The following is a 24779-nucleotide window of genomic DNA, read 5'->3' as shown; positions in this document are numbered from 1 at the left end:
ACAAAATCAGCCTGTTGAGCTGACCATTACTTCTGTCTGAGATATTCTCTACTTGTACAAGGCTGAGTTATATAGAAAAATCAGAAAAAGCCCTAAGTAAGCCAAAATATATTCTATCGTCAATCTTCCTCATTTTGTAGTGTCCACACACACACACACACACACACACACACACACACACACACACACAAAGATGCACACTCCATTCACATTGTCTTAAAAAAAGAAATAGGACATCATCCATCTATTATACCTCAGCAGTTCAGGATCTCACTATTTATAAGACTAAAATGCAAATCTTCCTGATTTTTGGAGACTCCCAAGGAACACTAATACTGAGAGAACAAGTGATTTACGTATGTCAATCGGACAAAGTTGTCTGTTGCCATCGGAATCCAGTTCTCCTCTTCAAAGGCTAAGTCCATAGATATCTAGGAAATCCTGTCTTGACATACCCGCCATCTTTTGATGTGTCTACTCCATTGAAAAAAAAAATTAAAATCCTCTATGGATTTTCTTAAGGACATACTTGGCTTTCTGCATGAGGAGCTTTTCAGAGTCTGGGTAGTGCACTAAGATTCCACTGAGAGTTTTTTTGTCAAGGATAAAGAGATTGGCAAATCCGTGAGCCACCACATTAGCTGTCCGGCGATTTCCTCCACCTTTTGCTAGAAGGCTGTAAGATAGAAAATGATCATTTTACCTTTTGCGATTCTCTCTCTCTTTTCTTTGTTTGAGTCTTTTGTCAGAAATCCCTGTAGTAGCCAAATTTTATAGTAATACTATCCAAGAGATGCTTTCCCACGGTCAAGTGAGCAGGTATGCTTCCTGAGGGGTCTGGGCTATTGTGGGAAGAGATCTTATTTCAGCTGAAATATATGTAGTCCTTTATGATTTGAAAGTACTTTCATACACACACATTATCTCATCTGCACCTCAGATACTGCCCTGTGAGGTAATAATAATAATTATGACTCACATTTCTATAGCTTTAAGATTTATCAAGACTTCCCCAGGCAATGGCAACCTTGTAAACAGGTAGATAGGGAAAAGGTCACTGATTTCCATGTTACAGTTAAGTAAAAATACTTGGAGAGATTTAGTTACTTGCCTGGGATTCTACAACTAAGTTAGCCCCAGATCCAGGATTAGGAATCCATTTCTACTGACCCCAAGGTAAGGGATCTTCCCATTAGATCTTAAGGAACAGAGGTGGTCAGAGTTTCCTATCTGTGCTGTGTCTCTATCAAAGACCTTACCTTACCTTTTCCTTTATCCTTTCCCTTTCTACCTTCAACTCTTGTTTCTATTTCTTGTGTGTGTGATTATAAGCCTGGCCCCATTCTACCTTCTAGCTTTTTTTATACCTTTCTTTCTTTCTACTCTTGGATCCAATAACATGCCTCCCCACCAACCCCTTGCTGCTCCTCCCACAAAATTCTCTATTCTCCTGACTCTGTACTTTGTCCCTTTCTCTCCTTTCCTTTCCTTTCCTTTCCTTTCCTTTCCTTTCCTTTCCTTTCCTTTCCTTTCCTTTCCTTTCCTTTCCTTTCCTTTCCTTTCCTTTCCTTTCCTTTCCTTTCCTTTCCTTTCCTTTCCTTTCCTTTCCTTTCCTTTCCTTTCCTTTCCTTTCCTTTCCTTTCCTTTCCTTTCCTTTCCTTTCCTTTCCTTTCCTTTCCTTTCCTTTCCTTTCCTTTCCTTTCCTTTCCTTTCCTTTCCTTTCCAGAATCAATATTATGTATTGGTTCTAAGGCAGAAGAACAACAAGGGCTAGGCAATGGGAATCAAGTGATTGCCTTGGGTCACATAGGTAAGACGTGTCTGGGGCCATTTTTGAACCCAGGACCTCTCATTTCCAGACCTGGCTCTCTTGTCCATTGAGTCATCTAACTGCTCCAAGAAACATTATTTTGAGAAGAGTTTCATAGGCTTCTCTAGATAGCCAAAAGGTTCATGACACAAAAAGTTAAGAATATTAATTCTAACTGAAAGTGATCTCTTTGTCTTTTAAATTCCCATTATTTATATCATTTGTATGGCATAGTGTTTTGCATTGTTATTTATATAATGTAATATTTATATAATTTATATAATAAAATAATAAATATAACATTTCTCCTACCTAGAATGGCATGAATTTCTTGAGGGTAGGGAAAATGTGTTTGATTCTGTCAGAGGACTGGGATTAGCACTTTAGGACCCTAAACAACCTCTATGACCCCCAGGTTCTTCCTCCAAAGATGAGGGGATTGGATGAACTGAAAAGTCCTATTTATCTCTAAATTTATCAATCAATTCAACAAAGATTTTATAAAATGCTTGCTAAGTGCCAGGTACTTTGCTAAAGGGAGAATTAGGTGACTCAGTGGATAGAATGCTGGGTCTGGAGTTAGGAAGATTCATCTTCCTGAATTCAAATTCTCTGTTCAAATCTGAGTTCAAAGGTGCAACCCCAGCTGGGCAAGTTATTTAACCTTGTTTGCCTTAGTTCCCTCAGTAAGCTGGAGAAGGAAAAGACAAAATCAGTTTGCCGAGAAAACCCCAAATAGGATCATGAAGAGTCAGAAAAGGCTGAAAACGACTGAATTTTGCTATACAAAAAGGGAAACAATCCCTGCTCTCAAGGAGCTTCCTTGCTAAGAGTGGAGGGGACATAGAAGCCCATACGTAATGGAAAACAAGTTGGTTTTGGGAGTGAGCTAGTTTCGTACTAGCAGCTACGGTAACTAGGAAAAGTATTATGTAGGGTTGTGAGATAATTTTTGAAAGAAACAAGGGATTCTGAGAGAGAGAGAGAGAGAGAGAGAGAGAGAGAGAGAGATAAGGAGGCAATACATTACATGCAGGAGGGACCACCACTGTGAAAAGCAGACTCATGAAAATTTTATTTGCAGAAGAGCAAGTAGAAAATATAGTTGGATTATAGAATGCATGGAGGCGGGGGGGGGGGTAATATGAATGGAAGGGGAGGAAAGAATCATTTATTTATAGAATTTATATTTTATCCTAGAGGTAATGGGCAGCCACTTGAGTTCACTGAGCTTCCTAATAAGCTTAATCTTGAGATGTGGGATAGTGGGGAGTGGGTGGAGGTAAGAGTCTAAAATAATGAGACATGAACTTTAGGACAATCCTCGCCTGATGAATGGGAGGGAGATAGAGTGGGGTGAGGCTTGAAGGAGACCATTGCAAAAGTCCAAGTGAAGGGTGACAGAACCTATACTATGGGGATGGCTGCATGAGTAGAGAAGAGGGAGGAGGAGGAAGGGGGACAATGTTATGGTAATAAAAATGACAAAATTTGGATGGAGAGTCATTGAGAAGTCCAAGGATGGTGATATTATTCTTTAAGTTATCTTGGGTCAGTTAGGTGGTCCTGGACCTGGAGTTAGGAAGACCAGAGTTCAGATCTTACTTTAGACACTATTTGATCCTGGGCAATTCATTTAACCATGTTTGCCTCAGTTTCCTCATCTATAAAATGAGAATAATAATAGCACCTAACTCTGAGGATTAAATGAGAAAATAATTGTAAGGATCAATGCATTTAGTAAGAGCTATATCAATGTTAGCTATTATTATTATCTTATTAAGAAGAGCCTTTCTTTACCTTTCTCTTCACAAAATGAAATACTAAGTATATAGTAGGTACTCAACAGATATTTGATCAATACTGAATGAATGAAATGAAAAGATTCATATTACCAATGAATGAGATAAAATAGATGAATTTTAAAAATATGAAACCCCAAAGTAATATGTTTCAATTTCCCATGAGGCAGTTCACCATATATTCATGTGGCTTCTTTGATTCAGAGAAGTTTTTCTTTGTCTTGAGGATTAAAAAAAAATTCCCTCATCAAAAAAAGGAAATAAATAAATAAAAATGGGCTGTGTTAGGATAGCAGGAAGAATTCATTCTTTAGAGTCAATTAATATGAAATGGGGAGAGAAGGGAAATGTTAATAAAAAATACAATAGCTAAGGGATGGAAAGGATAAAGTCCTTGGAAATAATGATGTCTAGATTCTTACTCCACTATCTTGGAATAACAATTCAGATAAAGCCAGAAGCAGACAGCTTCTGCTTTCTATGGCAGTGACATACTGAATAGACTCTAGGAATACTGATCATGCACATGTCCAATTCTTATTGTCATTCCAGGACATGAGAGAGTGTTGCATAGATAATAGAATGCTGATCTTGGCATCAGGGAGATCTGAGTTCAAATCTTGTCTCAGATACTTTTTATCTGTATAACTTGGGCAAGTCACTTATTCTCTATCGCTTCCTTATCTGTAAAATGAGAGAATTGGACTGGAATGGTCTCTAAGGTCCTTTCTGGCTCCAAATCTATGTTCCTGTACTCGAGGGGAAGAAAATAATTTATAATCTGATTGGTTAATTCTGGGTTTTGTTGGTTTAAAACTCCCCCAGGAATCTCACCCTTTCCCCCAAAGAATAACATGCAACTCCTTCCTCTTGAATGTACCTATAAAAGGTACTTCAGTGAGTCCTAGGCTAGTTGAAGGTTTTTTACAAAATGAAATATATCCACTAACATTTGTAAAAAGTCTCTTGAATCTATAGCAGTTGAATTCTTTAATACCTATTTTTTTGGTCTTTGAATCCCAGTATCTGTAAGGGCATGGTGCCTGGCACTAAATGCCTACTGATTGATTCTGCTACCCCCCATCCCTGTTCTTTGCTATTCTTTCTGTTAAATATCTCTTGACCCAGAAGCAGAGGAAAAGTTCAAAGTCCTATTTTCCACATTCTCAAGAGAAAAAAGAAAAGAAAAGAAAAGATACAGGTCTGAGTTTTTGCCCAAAGCAATACTCTTTCTTAGGTTTTGTAGAAGTGAAATCATAATAAAAGTTGAACGTCAGTGATTGACTGGAGCCCACCACAGCATTACCCAATAAAAAGCTAGTCAGTTACTAAGCATTCCATGGAAGAAGATGGATAAAAGCAGTTCTGAAAGCTGCCCAGTTTTGATCTGTGAGTGAGACTTGAGAGTTTATGCATGGCTGCCAGACTGTGAGAGCAGAACAGAAATAGAATATTTAAATGTCAGGTTATTTTGAGATTTCTCAAGCTTTAATTAAACTTGCCTATAGGTCACAGGTTGAGAGATCTTGATGAGCTTTTGAAGAGGAGTAATAGTCTGTCTGCCAGATGGATTTTACCCAAACTTTCTCAGCAATGTTTAAAATAGCTTCTTGTCTGTCTTGTCCTCAGAGTATTTTTCCAGTTTTCTGGCAAAGGAAGTCTTTGCTTATCTAATCACACAGTTGAGCTTCAGTGTGGCATAGTAGATAGCTGGTTTTGGAGTCAGGGAAGATAGCGGCTCAAGTCCTGCCTCTGACAACTTATGGTTGTGTGATGCTGGGCAAGTCTTTTAACCTCTTAGGGACCAAGAGCAGAGAACCTATCTATATTGGGAGAGGCTCTTCACTGGGAGCGCTCTACATTGATGAAATCAGAAATCTGTTTAGAAAAATCACCCAGAAAGAAATTTCCCAAATGTTCACAGGCCTGTATGGAAGTTCTTTAATATTAATATTAATAGGGAGCATAGAACAGAAGAACAAATTGATAATCTAGAGATGAAGCCGAGAGTTGCCACTAATTTTCCGGGCAGCCTTGGGTATTGTCTGAGAGACCTTCATGGCTTTCATATAAACCCAGGCAGCAAATATTTGTGGGATTTATTAACTGACTGATCCCATCAGAAAGTTGTCTTAGCAGCTAGTAATTTCTTTGGACATGGTGCCTTCTGAGGCCTTTGACTATAGCATGGAGTCATTGGGATATGAATCAGGGGAAGAAGGAATGACCACACAGAGAACTCAAGTGTCTTTTGGAGTACTGAATGCTCACTATATGCCCAATGAACCAGTTCTTGTTCAGCTTTTGTTTTCAAAGAGAACCAATGACATAAGTGTGATGTCTTGTTCATGAATTGAATTTAAATGAGGCAGAATTGCACAAAGCCATCAGCCTCACTCTCTTCCAGAGTCATCAAAGTCTAGTGGCAAGATACAAGGTGGGATGACTGGCTATAGCCCAGGATGCAGTGGATGCACCATCGATGTCTGACCAAGCTCTGGGAGCTCTGTGGTGCCTGCTTCTGCCATTTTCATGGCCAATGGAACAAATCTTTCTTATCTGCTCATTCCTCCTGGGGAAATCTTCACATGTTTGGGGTAGACATCATGCTAATGGGTTTGAGCCCTATCACTTAGCCTCAACCTGGTTTTATAGCTGGTCTGTTGGTTTACTGAGGAATGGCCAAATTGGGCATGTGTTCAGTAAATCAAATGTACTGTTAAATAAAGGTGTGTAGGACAAAGACAAAAATTGAAACAGTTCTTATTCTCAGAGAACTGAAATTCTATTAGAGACACACACACACATACACATCTATGTAGAATCAATACACACACACACACACACACACACACACAGAGAGAGAGAAATACAAAATAAATACCAGGCATTTAGGGAGAGCACTAAATATTTGGTAAATCAGAAAAGGCTTCCCAGAGACTATGGTGTTTGATCTGAGTCTTGAATGAATTAAGAGTTTCGGTGAGCCTGAGGCATTGTTAATGGTTTCAGTCATGTCTGACTCTTCATTTTGGAGAGTTGGAGAGAGCTGTGGAGAGGAGGAAGCTTATACAGAAATGATAATGGATAGCAAAATAGATGATGGTACCAAAGGAGTTCTGGAGGAAATGAGAGAAGAGTGAAATGAATGAAGAATGAAGTACTTATTAAAAGAAGTAGGATTTGAATTGAGCCTTGATGAATAAATAGAACATAAAGAGAGGGGAGGACATTCTAAGTGAAGGGACCAAGATGAATGAATTGGAATATGGAAATCAAAATGGTATGTTCACAAACATTGAGGAAACTGGCTAGATCAAGACAGAGACATTGACCTTGGATACTTAAGAGTCCTTCAAGATTTAGTTCATACTACAAGTAGTTTTTTTCTAATTCCCTCAATCAGCAACTTTCCCCAAAATCAAATGTTTCCAAATGAGATAAAACTTAAAATGCCTTAAAATACTTAAAGTATTTACAAAGTGCTTAGAGTAGTATATAAACTTAAACTTAAAATACTACATAAACTTAAAGTAGTATATAAATGTAAAGTAGTATGTAAACTTCAAGTACTACATAAATTTAAGTAGTATACAAACTTAAACTTAAAGTAGTACTACATAAACTTAAAGTAGTATACACACTTAAACTTAAAGTAGTATAAAAACTTAAAGTAGTATTTAAACTTAAACTTAAAGTAGTATATAAACTTAAATTACTATATAAACAAACTTAAAGTACTACATAAACTTAAAGTAGTATGTAAACTTAAAGTACTATATAAACTTAAAGTAGTATACAAACTTAAACTTAAAGTACTACATAAACTTAAAGTATACACATAAACTTAAATACAAACTTAAAGTACTACATAAACTTAAAGTAGTATACAAACTTAAACTTAAAGTACTATATAAACTTAAAGTAGTATACAACTTAAACTTAAAGTACTACATAAACTTAATGTAGTATATAAACTTAAACTACCATATAAACTTAAAGTACTCTATAAACTTAAAGTAGTATGTAAACTTAAAGTAATATATAAACTTAAAGTAGTACACAAACTTAAACTTAAAGTACTATTATAAACTTAAACTTCAAGTACTACATAAACTTAAAGTAGTATACAAACTTAAACTTAAAGTACTCTATAAACTTAAAGTAGTATACCAACTTAAACTTAAAGTACTACATAAACTTAAAATACCATATAAACTTAAAGTAATATGTAAACTTAAAGTACTATATAAACTTAAAGTACTATACCAACTTAAACTTAAAGTAGTATATAAACTTAAACCTAAAGTACTACATAAACTTAAAGTAGTATATAAACTTAAAGTAGTATGTAAATTTAAAGTACTATATAATCTTAAAGTAGTATACTAACTTAAACTTAAAGTACTACATAAACTTAAAGTAGCATGTAAACATAAAGTACCATATAAACTTAAAGTACTATATAAACTTAAATTAGTATGTAAACTTAAAGTACTATATAAACTTAAAGTACTACATAAACTTAAAATACCATATAAACTTAAAGTAATATGTAAACTTAAAGTACTATATAAACTTAAAGTAGTATACAAACTTGAACTTAAAGTACTATATAAACTTAAACTTAAAGTATTACATAAACTTAAAGTAGTATACAAACTTAAACTTAAAGTACTACATAAACTTAAAGTAGTATACTAACTTAAACTTAAAGTACTATATAAACTTAAAATACCATATAAACTTAAAGTAATATGTAAATTTAAAGTACTATATAAACTTAAAGGAGTATACCAACTTAAACTTAAAGTAGTATACCAACTTAAACTTAAAGTACTACATAAACTTAAAGTAGCATGTAAACTTAAAGTACCATATAAACTTAAAGTACTATATAATCTTAAAGTAGTATACCAACTTAAACTTAAAGTACTACATAAACTTAAAGTAGTATGTAAACTTAAAGTACCATATAAACTTAAAGTAATATGTAAACTTAAAGTACTATATATAAACTTAAAGTAGTATACCAACTTAAACTTAAAGTACTACATAAACTTAAACTTAAAGTACTACATAAACTTAAAGTACCATATAATCTTAAAGTAGTATGTAAAACTTAAAGTACTACATAAACTTAAAGTAGAATGTAAACTTAAAGTACTATATAAACTTAAAGTACCATATAAACTTAAAGTACTATATAAACTTAAACTAGTATATAAACTTAAAGTAGTATACCAACTTAAACTTAAAGTAGTATTTAAACTTAAAGTAGCATGTAAACTTAAAGTACTATATAAACTTAAAGTACTATATAAACATAAAGTAGTATGTAAACTTAAAGTATGATATAAACTTAAAGTAGTATTTAAACTTAAAGTACTACATAAACTTAAAGTACACATAAACTTAAAGTACTCTATAAACTTAAGGTAATATGTAATCTTAAAGTACTATGTAAACTTAAAGTACTATGTAAACTTAAAGCAGTATACAAACTTAAACTTAAAGTACTATATAAACTTAAAGTAGCATGTAAACTTAAAGTACTACATAAACTTATAGTAGTATTCAAACTTATATTTAAGTTGTATTCAAACTTAAAGTACTATATAAATTTCAACTTACTTAAAGTACACATAAACTTAAAGTAGTATATAAACTTAAAGTACTCTATAAACTTATGGTAGTATGTAAACTTAAAGTACTATGTAAACTTAAAGTACTATATAAACTTAAAGTAGTATATAAACTTAAACTTAAAGTACTCCATAAACTTAAAGTAGCATGTAAACTTAAAGTACTACATAAACTTATAGTAGTATTCAAACTTATACTTAAAGTAGTATTCAAACTTAAAGTACTCTATAAACTTAAACTTAAAGTACTCTATAAACTTAAAGTACTCTATAAACTTAAAATAGCACATAGATTTAAAGTTTACTACATAAACTTAAACTAGTATATAAGCTTAAAGTAGCATATAAACTTAAACAAAGTACTACATAAACTAAAGTAGTATATAAACTTAAAGTACTCTATGAACTTAAAGTACCATATAAACTGAAAGTAGTCTATATACTTAAAGTAGCATATAAACTTAAAGTAGTATACAAACTTAAACTCAAAGTATTATATAAACTTAAACTTAAAGTACTACATAAACTTAAAGTAGTATGTAACCTTCAAGTGCCAAATAAACTTAAAGTACCACATAAACTTGAAGTACTATATAAACTTAAAGTACTCTATAAACTTAAATAGCATATAAACTTAACTAAAATACTGCATAAACTTAAAGTAGTCTATTTACTTAAATTTAAAGTACTATATAAACATTAGTTAGCACCATTCAAATCCAGCCTCCAACAATTACTAGCTGTGTGACCTTCGTCAAGTCATTTAACCCTGTTTGTCTCAATTTTCTCATCTGTAAAAATGAGCTAGAAAAGGAAATGGCAAACCATTCCAGTATTTTTTACAAGAAAACTTCAAATGGAGTCACAAAGATTCAGAAAGGATTGAACACCAAACATTAACTTTCGTTCTTGTTACAGAATCTCCTTAAGGACAAGGATTGCTTTAAATTTGTTTTTATATCTCAAATGCCTAGCACATAGTAGAGACATAATTTAAAAAAAAAACCATTATCTTCCGTTTTAGAATTAATACAATTTATTGGTTCCAAGACAGAAGAGTGATAAGCACTTGGCAATGGGGGTTAAGTGACTTGCCCAGGATCACACAGCTAGAAAGTGTCTGAATTCATATTTGAACCAAGACCTCCCATCTCTAGGCTTGACTTTCCATCCATTGAGCCACCCAGCTGTCCCCTTAAAATGTTTTTTGATCGATTTCCTCCTCTCACCCCAAAACACATATTTCTCTCCTACTTCTGCTATCTCTGCCTCCCAGACTCCATAATCAAGTCCTAAGTTGCATTGGTATAAACAACAGGCAGCAAATTATAGAAGGAGAAGGCAAAATGGTATAGTGGAAATAGTCCTGGCCCTGGAGACAAAGGGTCTGGATTAAAATTCTACCTGATGCCAACTATCTGAATGGCCAAGAAAAAGTCATATAGCTTCCCTGGGCCTCAGTTTCTTCATGTGTAAAATAAGGAGGCTGAAGTAGATGGCCTCTGAAGCTCCTTTCAGTTCTAGATCCATGATTCTCTAAGACAATATGCATTGCCCATAAATAGCCAGTGGAATTTATTTGATTATGTCCTATGAATTCAAATGTAAATCCAAGCATTTATTTAGGCAGGTATTGCACAAAGCACTTTATATTTTCTCATTGAATCCTCACAGCAATTCTTATTATCATTCCCATCTTACATTTTGGGAAATGGAGGCAGATAAAAGCTAAGTGACTTGCCCAGGGTCGTATAGCTAATAAGTATCTGAATTCAGATTTGAACTCAAGTGTTCTTGACTCCAGGCACTGTGCCACTTATCTGTCATGTTTAGAGGATGTTTTACTTGTAATAATATATCTGTATATATATAATGCTATATATATAATTATACATAATATATGTATGTAATTATATTGAGACACATAGCTGCTCCTACTTTGTATAATCTTGTAAAAAGAAATAGTGCCAGTATTATTATTTTTGTTTTACAGGTGAGGAAACTGAGGCATGAAGAAATTAAATGATTGCCCACAAAGTTGTTATGAAGGCACAGTATGATGACATGATGTTCACTTTTCTTCCTACTTTACACTTTTGGGGACATATAGGGAACAACAGGCAAATAACTGGGACAAAAAGTTGTTATTTGTGGTCAAAGGAAACCTGCTAAACTTTGTAAATTAGAAAGAATTCTATGCTGACAGCGTTCACTGTCACTTGAGATTATTTTTTTTATAGGAGAAACAAAGCAAAGTCTAATGCTCTCTATCTAGAGGTCATCACATCTTACACTGAGATGAAAACTTTAAGCATTTTTAGCATTAAACACATATTTCCAACTGGGGTCACAATTTGGGGGGAGGAAGGTCATTCTTTGATGTCTAGCTAGCCTCTTTAGGGAAAAATTTGCATCTAGGTCAAAGTTATTGAAAAAAAAATCTGCTGCTAGGGATTTTCAACAATTTTCTAATAATAAATCTGAATAAAACTCTGAGTGTATGCCCCTTTCTGTATTATTCTCAAATCCTCACACATCAAATCTATCCTAATTCTTGTCATTTCTACCTTAGCAACATTTCTCACTTATGTCTTTTTTTCTCCACTCACAGCCAAACCCTAGGCCAAATTTTCACAATGCCTGTTACAGTTTCTTCAAGACATTTCCCATTCTACTTCATCCTTTCTGCCCATATGCTAAGGCAATTTTTCTAAAACATAGTTCTGATCATGTCACCCCATCCTTTGCTTAATGCCTTCCATTGATTCTCTGTTATTACTTATAGGATCAAATATAAATTTGTCTGTTTGGCACTTCAAGCTTTTTTTCTTTTTAAATGCTTCCCCTTCCCACTCTTCCATTCTTCAAATATACTTTATTCTACTCTGCTGGTCTGTTTTTAGGTCCTTGAACCAAAATTGTGAAACTAGGAAGATGGCAGTATCCCCTACACTAAGAGGTTCAGAAGAGAGGAGGATTGTTTTATTTTTGAAGAAAATGAGTTCTGTTGGTATATTGAATTCTTTATGGATAAATTGAGTTTGAGATGCTTATGGGACATCCTATGGGACAATTCAAAAATCAGTTTAAAGGAATATGACTCCTGGCAGTAGAGAAGAGAGCCAACTATGAATTAAAGGGAGAATTATTGGGAGCTAAGTTGCTGAAAGGAGCAGATCCAAGGAGCTCTGTTGAGTGACTCGTCTAGCAAAGATGCTGTAACCACAGGAATAGTATGAATATAGCTCCAGAAAAGAAAGGATATTGGAGGACTTGTGGAAGTTTAAGTAACATTGACCACGTGTATTTCCTATATATGTGCTGTGGAAAATTAATATTGAATTATGATATGTGAAAAAATTTTCCCTAACCCTCTCTCTACCTCCTGCCCATGCCAGACTGAAAATTGGTGCAAAGACTAGACCTCCAGTTTCCCCCTGGGACATGAAAATCAATTGAAAGATTTTATCTTTGTTAATGGTAAAAGGATTAGGGTCAGGGTTTGATTAAGAGAAGCTAGCAAGCTCTAGCAGCCATGTTGGACTCCACATGGCTGAATATGTTGGCATCTTCCCAGTTGCAGCAAGAACACTCTCCTCTTGTGATGAAGTAATGAGGAAGGAGTTGAGTTCTCTGAATCCACTTTCTCAGTGACTTTTTGTCAATTAGAGATGTCTTGGGATTTTGAGGGAAGGGATTGTATGGTGGGCTCATGAATAGTATAAGCCTGGACTAGAGAAAGAAAGTTCTTTTTTTCCTGCTCTTCATTATGGGGAGAGTCAACTGACCAGATCAGGATGCCTTGACCAGCCAATAATTTTAATATTAAAACATCTGTTTCTTAAGAATTTAAATCAGGGGCAGCTGGGTTGCTCAGTGAATTGAGACCCAGGCCTAGAGATGGGAGGTCCTAGGTTCAAATTTGGCCTTAGACACTTCCCATCTGTGTGACCCTGGGCAAGTCACTTAACCCCCATTGCCTAACTTTGACCATTCTTCTGCTCTTCTGCCTTGGAACCAATACATAGTATTGATTCCAAGATGGAAGGTAAGGGCTAAAAAAAAAACAACGGAATTTCAATCATAGTGCATCAGTACCAGTGTATATGATGGGGAAGAGAGAGAGACAGACAGACAGACAGACAGAGACAGAGACAGAGAGATAGAGAGACAGAGACAGAGAGATAGAGAGACAGACAGAGAGACTGAGACAGAGAGAGAAACAGAGAGACAGAGACAGAGAGACAGAGACAGAGAAACAGAGAGAGAGACAGAGAGAGAGTCAGAGAGAGACAGAGACAGAGAGTGAGAGAGAGAGAGAGAACATCTAGGTTCCCAGGTTTGTGGGGAAATGATTTGAAGTTACTCTTTTTACTGGGCCAACTTAGTAAACGCCTTTGCTTTGAATTAATTGTTTCTACTGACATTGTTAAAAGGTGAGCATATAGGTAGGGGCTTTTGAATTATAGTCTTTGTAGTATAAATGTATGGAGTATCTTTGGCTCTTGAAACTTGGAATAGTAGATGTCCATTGGGGGTACCTATCCCATGAGTTTAAGCACAAGGGCAAAATGGAAGAAAGGCCCAGAGAAAGTGCTCTACAAACATGTTTTCTCTCCCAGTTAGATTGTATGCTTCTCAAGGTCAGGGGTTGTTGTTTTGTTTTTGAATGTCTAATGCTTGGGACAGCGCCCGGCACATGATAGTTGCTTGTTGATTTATCGATAGACATCAGCACAGCTCATTTCTCAGATTAGTAGAAAGCAGTGTAGTATTCTGGGATCCTGGGACCTGGGATAGTAAATTTTGGCAGAGGGAAAGGTAGACATTTTAGTGTGAGAAGAGATTAATTTCATGTAAGATTGCTGGGAAGGGCAGGTTCATAATTAAAGGAGATTCTGGTCAATGAGGGAATAGGAGTGAAAGAATGTTTGGTGTTTGGGGATGGGACAATAGGAATGAGAGAGGAAGAATAGTGGGGAAGACGTGGAACAGAGACAAGGGAGCAACAGAAGAAAAAAATGATCTATTTCATATTTTTCCTGGCATAGTTCAGGCAATTGCAGAGAGTATGCCCATCATCCATAGCCCTATTACTAATAACTCATACTTACACAATGCTTATCAAAATTTTATCAATATTTATAGGGACCCTCAAAACTCTATGAGGCATATAATGAAAATATTATTCTAGTTTTGTGGAAACCAAGGTTGAAACATCAAGTGGCTTACCTAAGTTTGCACAAATGAAAAAGAGAAGTGTTTTTACTTAAAATGCAGTATTCTGACATCAAGTACAGTTTTTCTCTACCAGAGGGGTTGGAAAATTATAGTCCATGGGCCAAATAAAAATTTTAAAATGTATAACCATCTTTAACTTGTGGGCCCTACAAAAACAGATGGCAGACTTGATGTGGCCCATGGAACAGAGTTTGCCAACTCCTGCTCTGTGTCATGATTCTTTTCTCCTTCAGTTTTAAAGATAGAAACTGAGTTATGAATGATAGCAATAAATAATGAAGAAACAGGTCTTCAGATTCTCATAAGTTTGCTATTGATTCACCTAAAGGGGAAAGGTAATTCTGACAACCAAACAAGAAATTTGTGTAAAACATAAAATACTTGGACTGAAAGTTTTTACTGCTTAATGCAACATTCAGGGAGGAAGAGATCTGGCTAATATTCCCCAAATATTTATAGTATAAAAGGGAATTATTTGTTCTTTGTTCATTCTGAGTTTATACTTGTTAAAGGGAATCCTTTATTCCCTTTGTTTATTTTGAGTTACTACTTTGGTTAACAATAACTTAAGTACCCCCATTTAGTACTTTACCAGATTAAGAAGACAGGATTAACTCTCCTTTGCCTACTTTTGAATTGAATCAACAAAAGCTTGAATACCTTACTGAGCACTAGGTATAGGAGCTCTCCACCTTTCACCTTAAACAGCCAGGAATCTGTGAACCCTTTTGATGAGCATTTTACCTCTCCAGAAGGTGAGAAGTGGTTCCTACAAACACTGCCCCCTGGGCAATTTGGAAGCTGTGATTGGCCCTTGTGAAATGGGGAAGGGACAAGAAGCCACTATAAAATTCCTTGAATTTCTGGGGCTAAAAAAAGTCAGCTCTGGGAAGGAAGTTGACTTCAAGAAGGAGTTGGACTTCATTCAAGAAGGAAGTCACCTTCAAGGAGAGGTCAATTTGAGGAAGAAAGTTGGCCTCAGGAATCACCTTCAGCTCCAATTATCATCTTGACTTGCCTCTTAAGGGAACTTGAGTGAGTGGATAGCTGGCTTTCCCTTCCTGTCTTCTGGAGAGAGTTAAATTCCAGTTGAAGGTCAACAAGTCCTGGCTGAGTGAGCTTTGGAGCAATATTTAGTTAGATGGGCTAATGTCTTCTCTACCCCTTTGTATTTCTCTACTTTCACTCTTTCCACCTCTTTTGTAAATAAAAGCTATTAAAGTCATTTTGACTTTGAAGTAATAATCTTTTAAATTGGTGACCACCATATTATTTGTAACTTTATATATTTTAGTCAAACCATTAATTTAATTCCTTACAATAGGTAGACTTTGGATCTTTGTCTAAGATGAGGTGACAAGTTTTTCAAAGTGTTTTTTGAAGATTATAATTAAAATATGGACATATGTATGCAGTTCTTTTTGTGGGTCATTATGAATCCTCACTTTATTTTGGTCTTGTTTTCTTTCCTTCTGCACATTAATATGTGCAATCTCTCTTCCACAAAATGACTAATATGGAAAAAACATTTTACATGATCACAATGTAAAATCTATATCAGGTTGGTTATCATCTCAGGGAGGGGAGAGTGGGGAGGAAGTGAGTAAGGGAGGATGGGTAGGGAGGAGAGAGAATTTGGCATTCAAAACTTTAAAAAAGTGAATTAATTATTTTTATACATAATTGGGGAAAAACAAAATATTATAAAAATAGTGCTATTTCTGAAATCTTCAATTTCTCCTTCCCCCATTTTTTTTGGAAAAAAGAGAGGAGCCCTCTTTCCAAACCCATATGATTTTGATTAATTTAGCTCTTTTTAACAGAGGTCATGGAATTTTTGAAAAGTAAATGCCAGAGCTCAAATTTTCCAGCATCTGCATGTTTGGCAGGCATTTGCATGGTACCTCTGGAATGAAAATCTCTGGCTTCCATGATCAAGTGACCATCAGGTAGTTGGGAAAAAGGCAGTAACACCTCCCTTTTTCTACAGCCAAAGCACGAAGTAGGGATCGAGCAATTACATGGTCCATTCAGGCAAAAAAATGATGGCTTGCTTGAATCATCCAGATAATTGAGCGTGTTTGTGGCCTCTAGATAATTGAGTGTGTTTGTGGCCTGACAGATCTACCCATTTCCCTTTGGCTGAAGGAACCTAGTTGGTAACAGGAGATTTTACAGGAGCATCTGCTCTCAGAAACAAAGGATTTCTTTCATTTGTGATTGAATAACACCTGGATACTATTTCCTCCTGTGATAACAATAGGCAACAATTATAATATTTTTATTTACAAAGCATCCTTCTCTTGGGAGTTCTCAATCTTTAATAAATGTCAGATAATTAATTTTTCCAACATTTCAAAAAGGTGGCATGCTTTAAGATCCCAATTATTACAGCTATAATTAGTTGAGTCATAGAATAGCTAAATTACTTTCATCAGGTCTCAGAGCAGGCAAAAGATAGAATTAGGAAGAATCTAGTTCTCTGACTCACATCCAATGATCCCCTTCCTTGCCTTTAAGAATTCTCTAAAGAAGGGTTGAATAAATGTAGCTCCAGATGTTAGGTGAGCCAAAAGGAAAAAAAACAAAAAACTTTCCTCGAATAGCTAGAGAACAGAAAAATGTACTTGGAAGACTTGATGAAGGCTCAAAATAGTAAAATATACAACCACAGAATCTCAGAATTTCAGAGTTGGAAGGGACATTAGAGGTCATCTAGTATATCTTACACTTCCCTAAGAATCTCCTTTATAGCATCTTCAGTAAGGGGTCAACCTACCCTTTCCTGCAAATCTCAAGTGAGGTGGTTGCTTCTATTCCCTGAGGCAGCCCATTATTCCATTTTTTGGACAACCAGGAAGTTTTTCCTCATATCAAGTCTAGGTGTACCTTTCTTCAACTTCCACCTATTGCTCTTAGTTATAACTTCTGAGGAGAAGCGGAAGACTGTCAGGCAAGTTACATATCTAATCTGAAGCTATTTATTTTAGAATTTATGGCTCCTGAAAGTTTTTGGAGAATCAAAATTTGGAGAGTCTCAGAAGACAACACTATAAGAATTTCACCTCCAACCCAAGAGCCTGTCTATAACTACTAACATCTAGTGGTAAATATAAATACCAATCAATATTAAGGGTCAATATACCTTATTACAACACAGACACATAGGGGATCTATGAACTTTAGTCCTTATCATATTACTGAAAATGATTCTTGGGGAGAACAAGTAGCCTAAAACTTATACACATATGGGAGATTAATGGGTGGAACAAGATGTGGATGGTTTGTTAATGAGATCAAGGAATTATTAATTTAACAATCATTTATTAAGCACCTACTATGTGCTAAACACTTTACAGATATTTTCTCATTTGATTCTCACAACGATTCTGAGAGGTAGTTGCTATTATTATCCCCATTTTACAGTCGAGGAAATGGTGGTTTACATAACTTGTCCAGGATCACATACCTAATAAGTGTCTGAGGCAGGATTTCAACTCAGATTTTCCTACCTCCAGACTCAATGCTCTACCTACTCATACTAACTTGTTACTGGTGGTATGACAAATACATCGCTAGAATACTGCAGAGGTAACTACAGAATGTCAAAAGACAACCAGCACATGGGGCTATAGAGAATAAAAGCGAAGAGAGGGGCAAGAATTACAGGGGATAAGAAAGCTTGAATGGATTGTGATCTGTCCCTCAGTAGATAGTAACTCACTCCAAAGGGATTGTGACTCCAGTGAAATATTAAAGTTGAGAGGATTGCACTTTGACACATAAACATGTTCATGCTCATATTTATTCCTCCTTCCTTAGAAGTTCCTTCTGAGTTAGCTTCATTAGGCTCGCTATAGAGGAGTTGTGGTAATAATAATAGCAAATGTACTCTAAGTTCTCTTCTAATTCTACAATTCTATTATCCTCTGATTTCTCAATCAATCAATTAAACATTAAGAGCTTGCTCTATGTAAGACAAAATTATAATTTTTAGCTTGACCCTCTCATACTTTGGACTCTCAGAAAATTTTAATAAGATGTATGATCTGTTTTAGCAGAGAGAAGTAGAAAAGACAAAACCAGAGAGTAGACAATCTACTTGAATGTTATAACTGCCCAGAAAATACATATTGATTCATGTGACTTGGACTCAGAAAAGATGGAAGAGAGGATGAAGAAGAAACTATCTTGCCAGCCTGGGCAGGATCATTGAATAAAGAAAATATTTTAATAATTCTTTTGTCTTCCATCCGTCTTCTTTCTTTTGATTGGTGAGAGGGGAGGAAGAATAAAAGGAATGTGGTCTGGAAGAAAAGGAAATCCTACTCTACTTAGTCACTCATGAATTATTCATTTATTTTGCAAGAATAAAAGAAAATTTATCCTTTCCAATGCATTATGCTGCTTTCATGTATTATATCCCAGGTATCAGTGGTCACCACTATTTTCTCTTCTCACAGGCTCTTATAAGAGCTCTCCCTCAGGAAAGCAAACAGCTCATCTCTTCCCAAATCCTTCCTGCCACTGATAAAATGTTGTCAATTGCCACTCTCATCTATCACAAGAAAAGGAAGCAAAACCTTGGTGTCCAGGTATAAAAAATTGTTGACTTTTACCATAGCCTTGAAGGGCCAGTCTGAACCCAAGATTTCATCGAAGCAATATTTATTGAGTTCTCTCTTCTCTATTCCATACCTTAAAACTCCTCTTCACATTTCATTCTTTTTTTTTTTAAACCCTTACCTTCTGTCTTGGAATCAATACTGTGATTGGTTCTAAAGCAGAAGAGTGGTAAAAGCTAGGCAATGGGGGTCAAATGACTAGCCCAGGGTCACACACCTGGGAAGTGCCCGAGGTCAGATTTGAACCTAGGTCTGGTCTCTAGGCCTGGCTCTCCATCCACTGAGCCGCCCAGCTGCCTCCCTCATTTCTTATTTCTCTTGTTTACCAAAATGTGGTTCTTTCTGTCAACAGCAACCATTCCATTTGTGTTCTAATTCTATCCCTCACTCTCCTTTATTAGTTTGCATTTTTGCTTATTCTTTCTCTCTCTCATCTTGTCAAAAATATTCTAAGGTCTCTTCATTCTTAAAGACCTTCCCTTGACCTTGCTCTCCCCTACATCTCTTTTGTTTTTCACAGTCCAACCCTTAGATGACCACCATCTTCTCTCATTGCCTCCATTTCTTTCTACAGCACCTATTTACTTCTCAGTCCCTTGCAATTTGGCTTCTAACATGACTATTTGACCAGATCTGCCTCCTCCCAAGTTTACCAGCAATCTTTTATTTTAGATCCAGTGATGTTTTCTCAGTTCTTTATTCTACTTGACTGTTCGGGAGGTTCTGACACTGGTGACTGCCCTCTTCTGGATACTCTCTTCATCTGAGGCTTTCCTACAGTGATTAATTCTTGATTCTCCACTTGTGTGACCATTCCTCCTCAAAATCTTTTACTATATTTTCATTCTTTATCCACCCACTAAGTGTTATTGCACTCAAGGCTTTGTCCTGGACCCTCTTCTAGGATAGCCCTATACTTTCTCCCTTGGCGATCTTATTGAATCTCATAGGTTCAATTAAATTTCTATGCAAATGACACCCAGGTTTACATATTCAGCCTCGGTTACCTCTCCTGACCTCTAGTCCAACCTCAGCAACTGCTTACTAGAAAATCATTTTGAGCAGAACGTCCAAACCCAAATTTCTCTCCAAATGCATTCTTCCTCCAATTGACCTATTTTGATTGAGAGAACCACGGCCCTCCAGACATCAAAGGTCACAACCTTAGAGTTATCCTTGACTCTTTATTCTTGATGATTTTCTTTCTTTCAACTCCAATAATCCACTTAGCTGCCAATTCATGTCCTCTCTGCCTCTGCAGAATTTTATTGTTTTTATCAGTATCTGTTATTTTTTCTCAGTAGAATGTAAGTTCCTTGATGACAAGAGCTGTTTTTGATTTTGTGATTTTATCCCTAGAACCTAGTAAAACATTTTGTACATAGCAATGCTAAATATGTTTTTTGTTTATTGAATTGTAGATGAATATAATCTTCCTAGATTCTTAAATATTTTTATTCTTTTTTAAAAATAAGGATTTATTGGCAACATTTTTACTTATTTAGTTTCTGTGATCCAAGAGAAAAAATATCAACAATAAATAATTATTTAAGTGTCTACTAAGTGGTAGGTGTTGAGGAAACAATTATAAACTGTATTAATAGCCTTTGCCCTTAGCAAATTGAGTCCCTAAAGGGAGTCTGCTGCCTCAGGATTCTAGACATAAACCTGAGAGATTAAAGTTGTTTTTGTCCTTCTAGTACTATATAGTTCATGCACTATATAAACATTAGTGTTTCAACCATGATTATTCATTGATTAGTCAGCCAGACTTACTTAAGAAATATATATTTATTAAGGTGGTGTATCAAGATGAGTTGATATAAAACATATCCCAAAAGTCTGTGATACACTCTCCCAGCAATATATTTAAAGTCTAGAATAAAGTGTGATCAAGCTTAGAATGTAGCAGCGGGTAACTCATAATTTCTAGTTTTAGGAAGTCTTTTTCTCCCCTTCGTGGGGTATTCATGAAGTTCTCCTTAGTCATGGTATAACTTTACTATCAGGTTTTTTTGGTAGTTTTTTTTAGTTAAAATTTTTTCCAAATTGCACATTAATAGAATTTTGTATTTTAATTTAATTGGGGTTTTTAATTTGTTCTTTTTCTAATTTTTGAAATTGTATGCTCAATTTGTTGATCTTTTCTTTCTCTATTTTATTAGCAAAAGCATTTAGAGATATATATTTTCCTCCAATTACAGCTTTTGCAATACTCTATAAGTTTTGGTATATTGTTTCATTATAATAATTTTCTTTGATAAAATTATTTATCATTTCTATGAAAAAGTAGTCTTTACTCTCAAGAATCACATATTGTACCTGATATAGAGGTATCTTTAAAGGCACAATACTGGTAAATATGGGGAATGCCAGTGAAAATTTTTTGGGAGGCGAAATATTTTTTCTGCCTGAATTATATATATAATATGTATATAATTATATACATATATATATATATATATATATTTATAAACCCTTACCTTCCATCTTAGAATCACTACTGTGTATTGGTTCCAAGGTAGAGGAGTGATCAGGGCTAGGTGATGGGCGTTAAGTGACTTTCCCAGGGTCACACAGCTAAGTAAGCATCTGAGGTCAGATTTGAACCTAGGACCTCTCATTTCTAGGTCTGATTCTCAATCCAGTGAGATACCCAGCTGCCCCCTAGCTGAATATTTTAAAATTTTAATAATATATTAATAATATATAATAAAATATTTTAAAAATACAGTATCTTTAAGATACCTGATCTCTCCAAAGACAGCTCCAGCTTTCAAAGTAACCAGAACTTTAGTGTCATCAGGGCCTCCAAGAACTTGAACTTCTCCTTGTTTAATGATGTACATCTCTCTGCCAATCTCTCCCTGGAAGCAAAGAAGAAAAAACAGTCCATTTGAAAGATCATTTTGTGTATCCACAGAATCAAAGAATTTGAGAGTTGAGTGGCTACGTGGTCCAACCTCTCCCCCAAAGCAGGGTTTCCTAACCCTTCGTTGTTCATTGTGGACTCTTAGTAGTCTTGTTTACCTCCAAATACTTATTGCTTACATTCATAATTGAAAGAAATTCCAAGTTTGAGTTAGAAATTAGTGAAAATAAAGATGTAATTTTTTTCCTATCCAATTTTACAGACTCACTGAGATCTATCCATGGATTCCATTGGGGTCTGTGGACACCAGGCTAAGGACTTCTGCCCTAGAGGAATCCCTACGGCAATATTTTGAGAAGTGGTTGCCCAGTTTCAATCTTAAGGGAGAAACCATCACTTCTTAAGACTTTCCTAAAAGTAACATTATTGTGAATAATTATAATAAGAGCTCTGCAACATGGGAATTTGTACCTTTAAAGGAAAAAAGCAAACAGGAACCATTGAAGACTACTATTTGGGTTTTATTATAGACACTAATTAGATATACTTTGAAACTCTAGTCTGAAACTGAGTTGACCTGATGAACCTGGGTTCAAGAAGACCTGAGTTCAAATTTGGCTTTAGACAGTAGCTATGTGAACCTGGACAAATCAGTTTCTGTTGGCCTCAGTTTCCTCATTGGTAAAATGGGAATAACAACAGTACCGCCTTGTGTGGATTAAATAAGGTAATATTTGTAAAGTTCTTTGTAATTTATTCAGTTATTCATTCATTTCAGCTTGGGGTTTTTCTTGGCAATGATACTGAAGCAATCTGCCATTTCCTTCTCTACTACATTTTACAGATGAATAAACTGAGGCAAATAGGGTTAAGTGACTTGCCCAGGGTCACACAGCTAGGAAATGTCTGAGGCCACATTTGCACCCAGGTCCCCCTGACTCTAAACATGGCACTCTAACCACTGTGTTACCCAGATTCCCCCAAGATGCATTTCTTAATCATCTACAATGTGCCAGGCATTGGGCCAAATGTTGGAGATATAAAAGAGGCAAAAGCAATTCCTGCCCTTGAGGAGCTCACAATCTAAGGGGTCCAACATCCACCCAGTTTAAAGGGGAAGGGGATAAGAAAGCAAATATGTACAAACAAACTAAATAGAGAATAAATAGGATATAATCAACAGATAAAAGGCTTTAGAATTAAGGAGGATTGGAAAAGACTTCCTGTAGATGGAGAGATCTTAGTTGGAACTTGAAGGAAGGCAGGAGGCAGAAATGAAGACGGGGTACACCCAGGAATGGGGGATAGTCAGGAAAAGGCTCAGAGATGAGAGAAGGGGGGTGTCTTGTTCATGGGACAGCAAAGAAGCCAGTGTCACTGGACTGAAGAAGGCATGGCAAGGAAGAAGGTATAAAAGTGAAGGCGGCTAGGATGTAAAGGGAGGGCTTTAAAAGCTAAACAGGATTTGATATTGGATGGCTGCAAAGGTTAAAGCACATATCATTCCTCAGGGGCACAAGCATGAATCTAAATTATGTAAACATGGGGAAATACTGGTTATTGGGATTTCTTATTTCAAGAATACCAAAGAAACAAACTTTTATATAGTATTCATAAAGTACTTTTTATTCTGAATGAACTTCCTATATTTTATCTCATATTATACTAATACAATCCTTATTTTCACCCTCATTTGATAGATGAGGGAAAAAGGAGTTTAAATGGCCTGCCCAAAACCATGCCTTTAGTATTAAAACTAGGGCTAGACCCAGGTCTCCTGAAGATCAGAGAATTCATTTCAATTTTGCATTGTGTGTAGTTCTAAGCATTTCTTTGCCCTGAATAAAGTTTGATTATTTTGTAGCATTATCAACATTGCATTAAAAGCATTCCTAATAACAAACTAAACATACAAGACAAATGTGATTTTAAGTGCATTGGCAGGCAAGTTTATTCCTTTATGCAGCATAAAATTATGCATGTTTGATAAGGAAGAATGGAAACAGTCAGTAAACTAGTTATTCAAGATACACGTCAGGAGGTCATGATTAGAAGAGTCTCACATTTTTTCTCCTTGCCATGAATCAACTTGAAAGACCTGGAATGATTTTAAAAAATTTCCCTTAACTCAGAAAGAAGTACATAATGGGCTCTTAAATGTAATTCAGCATTTTAAATTATTTTTTAATGATTGTTTCCATAATTTTCTAGGAAGATTACAAATAATTAACCAGGCCAAGCATGCATTGTTCCTTGCATATTTCTAAGCTAATTTAAACTTTTGTTGGATGTTTGCTTAGCTTTCAAAGGAAGTAGATATTCCCTGGAAAAAAGAATTACATAATGCAGTGAAATCAAATCAGATTCTTTGGGGTTGATATATATGCTAACTTGGAATGGTTAGAGAAATAACTGAAATAAATAAAATTTAAACCCAGTCCTGGGCAGTGCCTACGAAAAAGACCTCAGTAAATTTCCAGGATGTAGACAACTATATACCACTGTGGTGAAAGTCCCAGTTCCTGCCTGAGTTTGGCTCTGTCCTCCTAAGTCAAGTTCCAGGTTGGCAATTGTCTAGCAGAGGTTACTAGTCCATATAAATCTGATAAATCTGATCTCAAATATAACTTGTTACTGTTTGTTTCAGTCAGGTCCAATTTTTCATTATCCTTTCTAGTATTTTCTTGGCAAAGATACTGGAACAGTTTGACATTTCCTTCTTTAGCTCATTTTACAGATAAGGAAACTGAGGCAAAAAAGGTTAAGTGATTTGACCAAGGTCAC

At 35.4% G+C, this 24779-nt stretch overlaps 1 protein-coding gene across 1 annotated transcript in view; it reads right to left on the bottom strand.

Annotated features, from left to right (window-relative positions):
- The window catches only part of CNGB3 (cyclic nucleotide gated channel subunit beta 3), an 84564-nt gene that overhangs the window by 4204 nt on the left and 55581 nt on the right, over window positions 1-24779 (bottom strand). The window contains exons 12-13 of the mRNA XM_056821046.1: window positions 21872-21990; window positions 530-676 (exon numbers count right to left, since the gene is read on the bottom strand). Coding sequence (XP_056677024.1) covers window positions 530-676; window positions 21872-21990 — 266 coding nt within the window. The remainder of the gene's footprint in view (window positions 1-529; window positions 677-21871; window positions 21991-24779) is intronic.

The sequence above is a fragment of the Monodelphis domestica genome, chromosome 3 (assembly GCF_027887165.1).
Source record: "Monodelphis domestica isolate mMonDom1 chromosome 3, mMonDom1.pri, whole genome shotgun sequence".
NCBI lineage: Eukaryota > Metazoa > Chordata > Mammalia > Didelphimorphia > Didelphidae > Monodelphis > Monodelphis domestica.
Note: the sequence above shows the minus strand (reverse complement) of the source record. Positions and strands in the feature narration are given on the sequence as shown.